This window comes from Phycomyces blakesleeanus, assembly GCF_001638985.1.
Source record: "Phycomyces blakesleeanus NRRL 1555(-) unplaced genomic scaffold PHYBLscaffold_17, whole genome shotgun sequence".
NCBI lineage: Eukaryota > Fungi > Mucoromycota > Mucoromycetes > Mucorales > Phycomycetaceae > Phycomyces > Phycomyces blakesleeanus.
This window is the reverse complement of record NW_017265150.1, coordinates 1,108,185-1,121,294: the sequence shown is the minus strand read 5'-3', so window position 1 is coordinate 1,121,294 and position 13,110 is coordinate 1,108,185. Positions and strand designations below refer to the sequence as shown.

General features: G+C 36.0%; 6 protein-coding genes and 1 non-coding gene across 7 annotated transcripts; 3 read left to right on the top strand and 4 right to left on the bottom strand.

Moving 5' to 3' along the window:
* Nucleotides 1-12: 12 nt before the first annotated feature.
* On the bottom strand, nucleotides 13-3,236 carry PHYBLDRAFT_148273 (hypothetical protein; the record flags this gene model as incomplete). Its single annotated transcript, XM_018432058.1, has 3 exons — nucleotides 13-1,555; nucleotides 1,687-3,029; nucleotides 3,152-3,236. Coding segments are annotated over 3 exons (2,971 nt in total), but the record flags the coding sequence as incomplete, so codon positions are not given.
* Nucleotides 3,162-3,235, top strand: PHYBLDRAFT_t184. Its single transcript has one exon. It is a non-coding gene; the product is annotated as a tRNA-Val (tRNA).
* A 1,521-nt stretch (nucleotides 3,237-4,757) lies between the features above and the next one.
* PHYBLDRAFT_171114 (hypothetical protein) lies at nucleotides 4,758-6,968 on the top strand (the record flags this gene model as incomplete). The annotated part of the gene is made up of 5 exons (XM_018436513.1): nucleotides 4,758-4,815; nucleotides 5,071-5,184; nucleotides 5,327-5,410; nucleotides 5,491-5,793; nucleotides 6,565-6,968. 5 exons carry the CDS (start codon nucleotides 4,758-4,760, stop codon nucleotides 6,966-6,968), a joined length of 963 nt encoding a protein of 320 aa, XP_018289092.1.
* Nucleotides 6,969-7,037: 69 nt separating this feature from the next.
* On the top strand, nucleotides 7,038-7,994 carry PHYBLDRAFT_148271 (hypothetical protein; the record flags this gene model as incomplete). The annotated part of the gene is made up of 1 exon (XM_018432057.1): nucleotides 7,038-7,994. One exon carries the CDS (start codon nucleotides 7,038-7,040, stop codon nucleotides 7,992-7,994), a length of 957 nt encoding a protein of 318 aa, XP_018289091.1.
* A 136-nt stretch (nucleotides 7,995-8,130) lies between these two features.
* On the bottom strand, nucleotides 8,131-8,821 carry PHYBLDRAFT_148270 (hypothetical protein; the record flags this gene model as incomplete). The annotated part of the gene is made up of 3 exons (XM_018432056.1): nucleotides 8,131-8,283; nucleotides 8,356-8,547; nucleotides 8,636-8,821. The coding sequence occupies 3 exons, from the start codon at nucleotides 8,819-8,821 to the stop codon at nucleotides 8,131-8,133; spliced, it is 531 nt and encodes a 176-aa protein (XP_018289090.1).
* A 33-nt stretch (nucleotides 8,822-8,854) lies between these two features.
* PHYBLDRAFT_148269 (hypothetical protein) lies at nucleotides 8,855-9,423 on the bottom strand (the record flags this gene model as incomplete). Its single annotated transcript, XM_018432055.1, has 3 exons — nucleotides 8,855-8,941; nucleotides 8,998-9,239; nucleotides 9,303-9,423. The coding sequence occupies 3 exons, from the start codon at nucleotides 9,421-9,423 to the stop codon at nucleotides 8,855-8,857; spliced, it is 450 nt and encodes a 149-aa protein (XP_018289089.1).
* A 1,733-nt stretch (nucleotides 9,424-11,156) lies between these two features.
* PHYBLDRAFT_148268 (hypothetical protein) lies at nucleotides 11,157-12,440 on the bottom strand (the record flags this gene model as incomplete). The annotated part of the gene is made up of 4 exons (XM_018432054.1): nucleotides 11,157-11,304; nucleotides 11,413-11,564; nucleotides 11,621-11,955; nucleotides 12,347-12,440. The coding sequence occupies 4 exons, from the start codon at nucleotides 12,438-12,440 to the stop codon at nucleotides 11,157-11,159; spliced, it is 729 nt and encodes a 242-aa protein (XP_018289088.1).
* Nucleotides 12,441-13,110: the final 670 nt, after the last annotated feature.

The following is a 13,110-nucleotide window of genomic DNA, read 5'->3' as shown; positions in this document are numbered from 1 at the left end:
AGCTAATGGGACGATAGTTAGCAGGGTCATGAGTATCACCCTTTTTAAAGATGGGGACAACTTGTGCAGTACGCCATGCAAGAGGTGCAGAACCCCATTGCCAACAAAGCTGGAACAAAAGACAAAGAACAGGAGAGACTTGCTTAACAATTGGGTGAAGCATTTCAGCACGAAGATTGTCAACACCAGGAGTCTTGCGTGTAGGAAGCTTGAAAATTGCACTCTCTACAGAAAGATGAGTAAAAGGACATGATTCATCAATTGCAATTGGTGATGAAATCATCACTGTCTGGTCTGGAGGGCGGCGTGCAGGAAGAAATTGACCTGAGAAAATCTGTTGAAGATGATCAGCCATTTTGTTAGCAGCTACTTGAGGTCCACCAGGATCCACAAAGACAGGACTGGTTTGACGATGGCTTTTAATACGTTTCATTGTTGCTGTTGTCTTTGCAAAGTCTTGTGTTGCCAATTTGTTGCAGAATTCTTTCCATGTTTCATGTCGACAACGCTGGACTGATAACCTAACAGCATGACATGCATCCTGATGGCGCATCCAGCATATAGCCTTCTGCAAACCACTAGAATGACGCCAGCGTTGGTAGCTGCGTTCTCTCAGATCCATTGCTTCTTGAAGGTCCACTGACCAGAACCAGTACTTTTGCATGGTACGTGGTGTACGACGACCAACAGCAGTGTCCAGAGCATCATAGATAGCTTGAGCAAAAGCAGAGCACAGAGAATCTACAGGAGGAGGAGAAGAAGAAGAAAGGAAAGCACTGAACTGCTCTGTCAGATTGTCCAATGACCCAGAAGCTGTATCAATGTAGATCTTGAGAGTGTCAGGCTGAGCAAGCCCAGAAAGATTCCAAAGTAGGCGCGGATGATTAGTAGGGGGAGGGGGAGGTGAAACATAGGGAGTGAAAGTGAGGTTGACCATTTTGTGATCAGAGCCTAAAGAAAGATCAGAACGAATTTGCATAGAAGGATTGAGAAGGGGGGGCGTAGAAAGAAATAAATCAATGACACTGGAACGTGAGGTACCAGAGCCACCAGAAAGAAAGGTAGGAATACCAAATGCAAGTAATTCATTCCAACAAGTGAGACCAGTTGCCTGGATCCACTGAAGAAAAGAAGTTCCTCGCGAAGTGATAGCATGGTCACCAAGAAAGGATCCCATACGTGAATTAAAATCACCACAAAAAATAGTGTTAGAAGAAGGAATAGAAGAAGAAGAGAGGGGGAGGTCATAAAGAATAGAAATTGCATCGTCATTAGAAAGAGAAGGGGGAAGATAAATGCAATGAATAAGACAATCAAATACAATACAAGAAAGAACATAAGGAGAAGAAGAAGGAACAATAGAAATGGGGTAAGGGAAAGAAGGATTTACAAGAAGAGAAATACCCATGCAGCCACGGCTAGCATTGGGGACAGACTGACCATAGGTATGGTACTGCTGCCAAGAAGTAGGATAACGATGGGGGGACAAAAGCCACGTTTCAGTGATAAAAAGAAGGGAAGTAAGTGGAGCATATGAAAGGATCGTAGGTATGGTCTGTTTTGCAAGACCATTTGCATTCCATAATGTAATTGTTACTGGATTCATAGATCAGAGAATGAAGGGATGGTGATGCTGGCAGTATGTATAGAGATGTCCAAGTCTTTTTTGGTGGGTCGTGGGGGAACAATCTCAGCTAGTTGGTCATCACTAATCCATCCCTGAGAGCAAAAGGAACGTGCAACAGCAAACTTGACAGGAGCCCTAATGAATTCAATGGCACGTAGCATACGATCATTGTGAACATGTATAGCTTTTGTTGCCCTATCATCAAGTGAAAGAGAGGCCAGAGCTGGGTCACGGAGGTGAACAGGGTCCAGAGGATCAAAGTTATCCAAAGTAGTAACACCATAACTCGCCAGGATAGTCTTGAGCTCAGGAGCATACTCATTATGTACAAGCATTCCCATCACCTTACGATCAGGATAGTGGAGATCCAGCACACGTGCATTGTCTATCTTTAATTTCCTAAGACGTTGACGTTGAGTACTAATGGGGAAATGGATAGCATTAGGTACATAAACAATTTGAAACCCCTGATCAGCATTTTCTTTAATTGTCATGCCACGAACAACAGCAGCAATGGCCCTAGCAGTTGGAGCCCTTTTACGTGGTGTTTTAGAAACGAAAGTCTTGGTGGGTTCAGTGGAATGATGGGTCTGGGATGCAGGAAGTGATGGAAAATCAGCCTGAGAAACAACTGGAACAGAGGCAGCAATAGTAGCATATTTGGATGCTGCAGCACCAACAGAAAAATCAACATTCTCCTTTGTCAAACGTGCAATAGTGGCGTTTGCAGTAGCAAGAGCCTTACACAACTCAATGTTCTCTTTTTGAACAGCCTCCAATGCAGAAAGACGTTCATCATAAGCCTGGAAACGGTCCCAAATATCCTGAAGAGTGGGCATTACAGTTGGAAGAACAGGTGCAATGTCAGATTCAATTTCATGGATATCTGCCATGGAAATACTATGACCCAAGATGGAAACAGAAGGGGACACAACAGGCTCACTTGCAGAATGAACTTCAGGAATTTTGTGTTGGACTGCATTGATCAAAGATTGCATGGATGAAGCAGTAAATGTTGCACCACATTTGCATTTAAACTGTGGGCTACCAGTACGAGAAGTAGACCCATTAGAAACAATTTTGCCTGTAGTCTGGCAATGTGAACAGGACAAAACATTGTGCAATTTTTTAAAGTCTGCCTTGAGGCCAGACAAAATGAGAGCAGTGGGAGTAGGGCGGCCAGTGGAATTAATCACCTGTTTTTGGGAACCAATCATTGTTGGAGGAGCTTGAAAAAAAAATTCGTGGGAACCAGGAGCAGGCAAAGCAGAAAAAGAAAGGTCTGAAACTGGGACAAAAAAGTGCGAAGTTGATGGTAAAACACCAGAACCACCTTCAGAGAAGGAGAAAAGAACTGGAGACGATAACAGAGGTACAGGCAATTGAGATGTAGTTGGAGATGCTGACAATCTTGAGTGATTTCGGCGCAGATGTGAAGATGATTGCAATGATGATTCCAACAATTTGAAAAAAAAGTCAATTAAAAAAAATGAAAATTGGTAGATATATAAAAACAACTATGACAATCAATCCTGGTTTCTTGGTGTAGTTGGTTATCACGTCTGTCTAACACACAGACGGTCGCCAGTTCAAGTCTGGCAGAAATCATGTTTATCTCTGTTGTCAGAGTGTTGGCTATTATTTTTGTTGTGCCCGAATTCTTGTCAGCCAATCAGAATGACGATTACACAGAATTCTCTTTTGAGAGCGACTGTCAGAGTTGACATCGGTAACCAAAATTGGAATTTACAAGCAACCAGTAATGGTTGACTTTTTAGGATAAAAGATCTTGACTTCACCAATTGGTCTTTTGTTTATGTTTTAGATGTTGGAGATGAGGAATTTACTTGTAGAGATATTACTGGACAACAAGCATCTAAGACATATTATTGTAGCTATTCTTTTAGCCAGAAATCAATTATAATTTTGTATAAATAGTCAAGAAATATATTTAATAAAAAGTATCTTTATTTTTATCTAAAAACTCCTTAAAAACTTAACAATTCTCAGTGGTATTGATTCTGCAACTTAGTTACAAGTGCCAGAAAAGAAGGGCAATGATATGGACATGCAAGAAAAATTATGGTCGGACATGCAAAAAAAAAAGACCAAAAGGGAGAATTAAATGTGAAGTCACCTATAATTAGTCTTTGGGAGTGTTACTGACAAATTGAGCACTGATAAGTCATGCAAAAGCAACCAAATTGAAGAATTAAACATGATATCACCTATAATTGACTTTTGGGAGTGTTACTAACAAATTGAACACTAATAAGACATGCAAAAGTGAGCAAATTGAAGAACTAGACATGACGTCACATATAATTAGTTTTGCATGTTACACGCATTTTTTTGGGGGTCAGCCTTGATATTTGTTAAATGTTTCAAAATTATGTTGATTGTAAAAATATAAAAATGATAATGAGATAGAGATAAAGATAAAAATGGAAGATTGTAAAGAAGATAAATATAGAAACATAGATAAATAGAAAGATAATAATAAATTGAATAGAAACAGAAGGGAATATTGATAATAGAGATAAATATAGAATCTAAAAAGTAAAAAAGAATCTAAAAAAAATATATGGGAAAAGTTAGTATTGTTCAAGATAATTCTAATTTAAAAGCTATACCTTGATTGTTAGTACATCAAAGAATAATCTTCAAGGCTATGCTTTTGGATTATTCTTTTATGAAAGTGATTGCTATTTGGCCAGCAGAAATTTCGAGTGTGTTTGCACTTGGCAAGAAGAGAGTAGTTTACATCTAAGATAATAATTATTGGTTCCACTTTTTCTGGCAAGGTAGCAAATGGAACGAAAAGACAGTCGTCTGTTTCAGTTGGAGTATTCTAATATATGGTTACTGTTCTGCTAACACTGCAAAAACAGATCAATTTTGCATATGTAAAGTATACCTAAGTTCTGATAGACAGAATAGGTAAAATTGTAGCTCAGCTCACTTTTGTGAGTAAAGTATTTGAATAGTATTTTAAGCTACTCTATTGGCTACTGGCAGCTGTGTAGCATTAGAATGCAACATCAAACTCAAATAAAATAAAAGTGTGTTTTCTTTGAAGTCTTTTTCTTTACTATTAAATACTATTGTAAACCTTTCTTTTCATTTTAAAATGGCTCCTATTCGCAAACCAACTGTTAGAAAAGAGTGTCAATGCTCTATCTGTAAAAGTAAGACACTAGGATTCAATTTTGTATCTGTTAAAACATTTAAATGTCATCAAGAAAAGGATAATCATGATATTACACATGTTCAAACGCGTATGGTTAATACATTTGCTTTACTTTATTTTATTTTATTTTATTATTTTATTTTATTATTTTATTTTATTTTATTTTATATCATTTCCTTTTTTATTATTTTATATAATAATAATAATAATAATAATAATAATAATACTAACACTAATAATAATAAATGTGTAGCCCATGAAGACACATGCGATACAATTAGTAGTGCTGTTTCTGAGCCTGTAAATCAAGAGGAAGATAGTTTTGAATTTGAACAGGAAGATGTTGAAATGAATTCTGAGCTTAGAAGTAAGAAAACTTATTTTATTACATTGATTTATTTGGGTCTAACATTCCACTTTTATAGACCTAAATAACACAAATGACATTTTGGATATGTGGACAAGAAACTAACCTTTCTCTGAAACGGATTGCATGTTTGGTTCTGAAGATAATGTCCAGTATACAAGTGACACTTACAAAGAAGAAGAAGAATATGAAGATGAATCCGATGTTGAGATGGACAATGCTGAAGGTAGGTACACAGCTTTAGATAATATTATATCCTAGAAAATAGAGAGTTAATCAACATTCTTTAAAAAAATCAAATTAAAGATTCTTTGTTGGAATCAATCTCAGAATTGAATTTGATTCACCGATTCATTGTTATTTCAGTTGCTCTTTTTGTCTCGCTATACGTCGTGGATGAAGGAGCTGTAATCCTGATTGCCATAATCAACAAGATCCTGCAGTTTTTGTTTGACCCATTCCGCCTCCCTGTGAGTGTTGCTGACCTCAAACGTTTGGCCGGATTTGAAGTGTTAACAAGTGGTGTCAAGAAGTATGTTGCATATAGCAAATGCCATGCCATATATGATAATGAAGCTGCCCCTTTGCATTGTACATCACCCAATTTTGGTAAAACCTCCTTGTGTAGCAACCACTTGCTTAAGTCTGGTCCCGGGTCAAAAGCACCCAAAAAGACATATGCATTTCACTCTGTCAAGAAAGCCCTAAAGACGTTTTTTCAATGCCCAGATTTTGAAAGCAAGATCAACTCATGGAACCGCAGCCCAAAAATGGATAGCACTTTGTTTGACGTATATGATGGTGCAATGTGGAATGAGATAGTAGACGTAGATGGTATACCTTTTGTTGATACCGAGCAATCACTCATGCTCACACTGAACATTGACTGGTTTCAGCCATTCGATGGTGTTACCTACTCCTGTGGTGCCATATATCTTGCAATCAATAATCTTCCACGCAGTAAGCGGTTCAAGAAGGAGAATGTGATTCTTGTTGGGTTAATACCAGGGCCTAAAGAAGCGAGCACTTCTGACATAAATAACTATCTGAAACCGCTTGTGGATGAGCTGATGGAGCTGTACAAAGGTATTAAGATTAAGACTCACCAATGTCCAAATGGTACTTCTATCTGAGCAGCCCTTCTCATGGTTGCCTGTGATATACCTGCTGCAAGGAACGTATGTGAGTTCACATCCCATACAAGTACAAATGCATGCCACAAGTGTAAGTGTCAATTTTTGAGGTTGGCTGGAACGAGTTCCATTGATTATTCTGGATTCGATTTCTCAAAGTGGCTCCTTCACACTAAGAATGACAATTGTAAGAATGCAGAGATCTGGAGAAATGCAACCAAACCAACTGAGAGACAGCATCTTGAAGTTGCACATAGTGTTCGCTGGTCCGAACTGCATCGTCTTCAGTACTTTGACATTGTCCGCTGCACAATCATCGATCCCATGCACAATCTTTTATTAGGCACTGCCAAAAGAATGCTGGGGAGATGGGTTGCGAATGGATTAATTGACAATAAAAAACTCGTTGCCATGCAAAAGGCTGTTGAGAAGGTAGTGTTGCCACCCAATTACACATCACTTGGGACAAAGATTGCCAAGGGATTTCCCTATATGAAGGCTGATGAGTGGAAGTCTTGGTGCCTTGTGTACTCTCCTGTGGTTCTAAGGGATGTGTTGCCATTGCCAGAGTTCAAGAACTGGATAGAGTTTGTTAACGCATGCAGATACTTCACCAAGCCTAGTGTTTCTAAAGAAGACATTGAGAAATGACACAAATGCTTAGAAGAATTCTGTAAAGGGTGTGAGACATTGTACGATCTGGACCTTCTCTCTCCCAACATGCACCTGCATCTGCACTTATGCCAAACAATGATTGACTTTGGGCCCATCTATGGCTATTGGCTTTTCAGCTTTGAAAGGTACAATAGTGCTCTGAAAAATATCAAGACCAATCAAAGAAACGGGTTCGAATCAACATTTATGAGACAGTTTATTGAAGAGTCGTGGAAGAGAGATTTTGTTTGTCAACTTCTAAAACCTATGGATGCACTTGCATGTTTTGAAATTTTCGATAAGTTCACCACCAACAACAACAACAACAACAACAACACCAACACCAACACCAACACCTACCTCTCTCACTCTTTCTCAATTTCCGAATATCTTGAAGCTTCACAGAATCTTTCAATGACAATTCGTGGAAACGAGCCCCTGCCACCATCCGCCTTGCCATTGAAAACAAGACCATTATCATTTATGCCAAAACATGAATATGATTGTCTTGTAGGATATTATCAAGCTGCGTACAAGAATCCACAGATCTCAGATTGCAAAGATGTAATTGATGACTCACCTTTCGTCAATGACTGGATCGAAATGGTGAAGTCTGTTGATCTTCTTGGGCAAAGCTACAAAGGGTGCATTGGCACGAATGACCATGGATCATATATACAAGCATATTTCACTGAACGAACTGGGTCGGAACATGCGTATATTGGAGAGATTCAGTATCTTTTTGTTCACAATTTTAGGCCAACTGTTTCTTCTCTAACATACAGAAATCCCCATAGTAGTCAGCATGTATTTGCATTTGTCAAATGGTTCAAATCCACTTCGGACAAAACAAGAGAATTAGAAGGAGTTGAGTTGTTACAGGATGAATTCTACAAGCAAGATTTTCAAAGCATCCTGCCAGTACATCGGATTCTCCTAACAGTTGCAATAGTAGATTATAAAACTACAAAAAACGTCAACAAAAAACTTGCAATTCCTTTACCAAAAAAAATTTACTATTAATTCTCATACACACACTTACTTATATATTTATCCTCTATTATTATTATTTCCTTTAATCAATTCAATTTCAATTATTACTATTTGGCCCTACAACAGAACATAGTAAAAAAGAAAATGTTTATTCATCGTTGATTGCCTAACGAGGCAATGACTGGGACAGGGTGGCAGGAACAGAGCAAGGCAACAATGTTGCTGGATATCTGTTCATTCTTGGCTTTGTTCCCATGCCCGCATTTGACACGTGATGGGTACGATCAATGTCATCAACCATTGTCAACAATCTGTTGAACTGTATTTATTTTTATTAGTTCTTTATTTTTCTTGTTATAAAACTTATTTATTTATTCTAAATATTATTCACTTCTTCACTTCTCCAAGTGGGGCAAGCCACATGCAAACACCGTCGTGGAAGATTGTCCACAATCTCAATATCTGACTCACCATCAGACATGGCATCCTTCTGAAAGAGTTTGAGATAGGCCTTCTCAACAGAGTTTCCAGTCTTATATCTCATTGCAGCATCAATGGCTACCCAGTTGTCCATGTATGTCGACTTGCGTCAGATAGACATCTGATTATATAGATTGTAGCTTGAGAAAATAGTAATATATCAATTAATTTTTTATATAGTATATACAAACCTGAAGAGTACGACTGTTTGCTCTCCCCTTGCTGTTTTTCTTGGCCTTCTGCTCAGGAGACTCGTGAAAAGTACGATGACTGTGCTTGTACCTGTTCTTTATTTTATCACTTATCACCCGTGGGTGAGTACCAGCTAGACGAGTCTGGGCGCTAATGTAGCTCTTCAAGTAGTTGATAACAGCCATGTTATCGCAGTGGTTAATCTTCTTGTTCAAGTTCTACTTCTTCTTACTCTTATTCTCAGCAACAACAGCAGGGTCGTCAGACTCAAACTTCCAGTCCCACAACTTTTCTGCAAAGATTTTCTAAATACAGGTTGTTTAATAAGTTGTTGATACTAACATATATTAATATTAATTACCAAGATAATGACAGAAACCTCAGCATCACTGAGGGAGGTCTGGGGAACATAGGATGGTATCAGAGATGGTCCTAGACTAGCCATATGAGTCTGATCATTGGCATAGGCAGTTGCAAAGTCTGCAAATGCCGTATGTGTCTTTCCAGACGTGTCAACAACAACGCCCATCCTGTTTTTAAAGGCTGTCATGTTGCTATTGACAGCAGCAATGTCATCCTTGACACTGTTGATACTGTTGTTTACTTTGTTAAACATTTCAACAATTTCCGTCTATTGCTGATCTTGGATAGTTGCAGATGAGAAACTGGGGGCAATTTCTCGAGGTCCAACACAGCCAGTCAAAACACGGTTTGCAGAGATAGATATACTTGCAGATACTTTTCCTTTTCCTTTACGGTCTGTTTTTCTGCTGCTATTGGAAGGCATTTTTCTTTATTGTATTTTTATTAAAGTTTTATAGATTAATAAATTATTAAAATAAAATAAATGTATGGGTTGAAATATATTTATTTTTGTTTAATCAAATATATACATACAAAATAAGTTAATATAAAGTAGATTTATGAAATAGCTGAGAAAAGAAAGGGATTATATATTATTTTTTATAAAATCCTTTATAATCTTGAACAACTTCTTTAATATTCAACATAGAACTTAGTGTTACAATATAATTTTGGACTATTCATTTTATTACTATTGTATATTACTAGAGTCAATTCTCATCTAAACTGCCTTCTGTTTGAAAGCCCACTTTTTTTTCTTCTTTTTCTTTATTTTTTTCTTATTTATTTTTTTCCTGTTTCTTTTCCACTTTATTTACTTTTATTCTGGTTGATGTATTTGAGTTCACACCCTGGTAAGCAATTTGTTTGTATTATTCTATTGTTATATTTATTCTTAATGTTTTTTCTTTTATTATTATTGTGGTTGCTGATAGTATTACAAGTCTTTGCTGTGTTGATTAATAGACAAGAACAAAAAAGTAAAATGTGGTTATTGTGTATGTGTTTCTTTATTAATTATTTTCTTTTTCTATCCTCAGCTCATTAGCTCCTCAGCTCATTAGCTCCTCAGCTCATTAACTCCTCAGCTCATCATAAAGACATACCAGCAGCAGAAATTTATCCGGTAAGTCTGAATAATGTATTTATTTATTTTATTCTTATATCTAATTTTGTTTATTTTCTATCTCTGTTAGTACTGCCAACATTTCTATGTACCTGATTGAATGGCTTGTCTTTGAAAACCGGTTTTCTTTGGTAAGTAATAAACAAACTTTATTCCATGATCTTTACTAATGCGTTTTGTTAAACCTTTCAGAACAACAGTTAATGTGCACTATGCCTGGTTCTGACGAAAGTACTGGTAAGTAACTATACTATTTAAATTAAAGAAAAATAAATATTTATATAATCTAATATAATTGAATAATTTTTTAGCCTTCTCTTACTAGTGAAATACCGTAAACACATGTTTATTTATAGGATTCTATCATATTGGAAATATTTATATATTATAATATATGAAAGAGTTTGTTATTATATTAATTATGTAGTAGTCTATATATTAGATTAGACTATATATTGTCAAGCCATACATATTATAAGCAAGAAGCTTTTTTTTTAATAAAAACAATTTTTCCAAAACAATTCCTATAAAAATATTTGAAATGAAGTGCAAGAAGTATTGCAGTAGTATGGCATGTGTGATTCCTATAGTTTAGCCATGCATAATTGTCCAATAAAAGTCTTTAGATTCGGAAGACAGTATACATAAATCCTGTTTCTTCTGTTAAATGATCCAATAGAATATCATTATTTCAGTAGACAGTTTTCTCTGTAAAGTAATCCAATAGAATTCTACTATTTCAGTAGACAGTTTTCTATCAAAAATAGATTTTTTATTGGAATCTCTGTTTCAAATCAAGTTTAATTTAATGTAACATCCAAAAAAAAATGCCATAATTTGATTATTCTCTCTGCGATTAAATAGTTTAAAAGAACCTTACATCTCTATATGGATTATTATAAGTTCAGAAGTTACATAGACAACTCACAGGTAATATAACATATTGCGAATGGAATCTATAAATGCCAAATTCCAGAATTTAATTATTCTGTCACTCAGAATTTCCCATACTATCGCATATGTGTAGAAATCTAATCCCCCAGTGTAAATGTATTGGCTACAAGTTGAGGATGGTCGATTGTACCGAACCAATGTTGCTGGGGGAGAGGTGAGCGCTTGTCTTGGAGACTGCAGATGAGTGGGTTATTGGAAGCAGGCATATTGCCATGCTCTATTCTTCTATGGTAGTAGTTGTGTTGCTGCTTTAAAAATGTTTCTGGCATTTTGTCTTTTACTTATGACCACTCCTCCTGGTCCTGGTACACTTCTATTGCTATCGCCCTGTACCCACAATTTCCATTTGCTTCAGGAGAAAAGATTGTCGATATATGTTTTGGTGCGATTGTGAGGTTGATTAGTAATGTGGGATCGCATGATAGCCCAAGGTTGATAATATTTTTGATGGCTTTTTGCTCTTTAGTGGAGGATATTTTTTTTGCCTAGAAAACAAAGCAAAGATTCAGTAAATTAAATGCAAACAATATTAAAATCTTACTTTTTTGTTCTTTTTCTGTTTTAATTTTTTTGTGGTTTTTTCTTTTTTGGTATTGATGCAATGTTCTAATGCAATCATTTTGTGCTTGGTATTTTTTGGTTGGCCTTTAATGGCTTCAACTACTGTTGGGCCCTTCAGATTTTTGAGTTTCTGTACGTCGATTTGTTTCAAAGTTCTTTCTATTAATTGATATATATTAATTTGCTCTTGTTTGCTCTGAGCATTGGCAAAATGTTTGCAAATAAGCTCAAGAGCATAGTTGAATTCTGAGGTTATTGGTTTGATATTGTTGATGTTTGGGGGTACTGTGGTTGCATTTTGGATAGTTAAATGGTCTACATAATAAAATGTTATATGAGAAAATCGTCACGTAATTATTGCTGTTGTGAATGAGTATTGATTACTGCTGAATCTGAGAGTAAGACTGAAGGATAAAATAATATCCTCAGCTATTCCAGTCAAACGGATCTCCCTTTATGATATTATCTAATACACAGATCATCATACACATAATTGATTATTTATTATTATCACCATGACATGGGATATACAAATACATATACATTATATATATGGCATCATTATATTTCATCTACATATTTCTTTTATTATACAAATACTTAATTGAGAGACTACAACTACAACTATCTAATATTATGAAACATTACCCGAGTATCTGGGTCGGAATACTAAAATATTACCAATAGCATAAATGCTCTTCTTTACCAAAACTCTTGGACTGATCTGACTGGAGAAGTATCATATTAATTGGTCTTTCCGGATCTTTCCAGAAGAACAATACTCCTGGAATATGACTCATCGTGATAAAGATTACTTAAGCACACACTGAATTACAAATTAGAAAAACATATAAATATCAGTAGATAGTTCCGTGTAGAAAGACAATCGAATTTTATCATTCTTTACTTTTCTTTTGAAATAAACAACCTACACAAGTTCTCACGAATTCTTTCGTCTATATTATATTTTGCTTTATTTTCTCCCCACAACAATTGCTATTATTATATATATATTACTTTCTCCTTCTAGATAGTTTTTTCTCCAGCATCTTGGGATGCAGAAGATTGGGATTTTATCAAATTTGGCGAGTGTGTGTTAACAAGGAAGCAGGTAGTTGTATTGTATAAGGCATTTGCACTCTTTGGCTAGTTTTTTGGGTATAATAGACTTAGATAATTCCAATTTGATCTGATCCATTGCAAATCTACAGACTTTAAAATGAATGTCATTTAGTCTGGTGGCATTGACTTTATCGAATACAATTTTTGTTCCTTCTCCAAGGCTTTTTACCATTAGCCCTTGCGATCTGCAACCTGTATAACTTATAAATATATTATAACCAATAAATGTATAAAATAGTATAGAATAAACTTACTAACTTATCATACAACTTTTTTACTTTAAGAGTAACTGTCTTCAGTTTAACCGAGGAAGTACCAAGAGAATGCTTGAGAGAAGCATGGGCACTT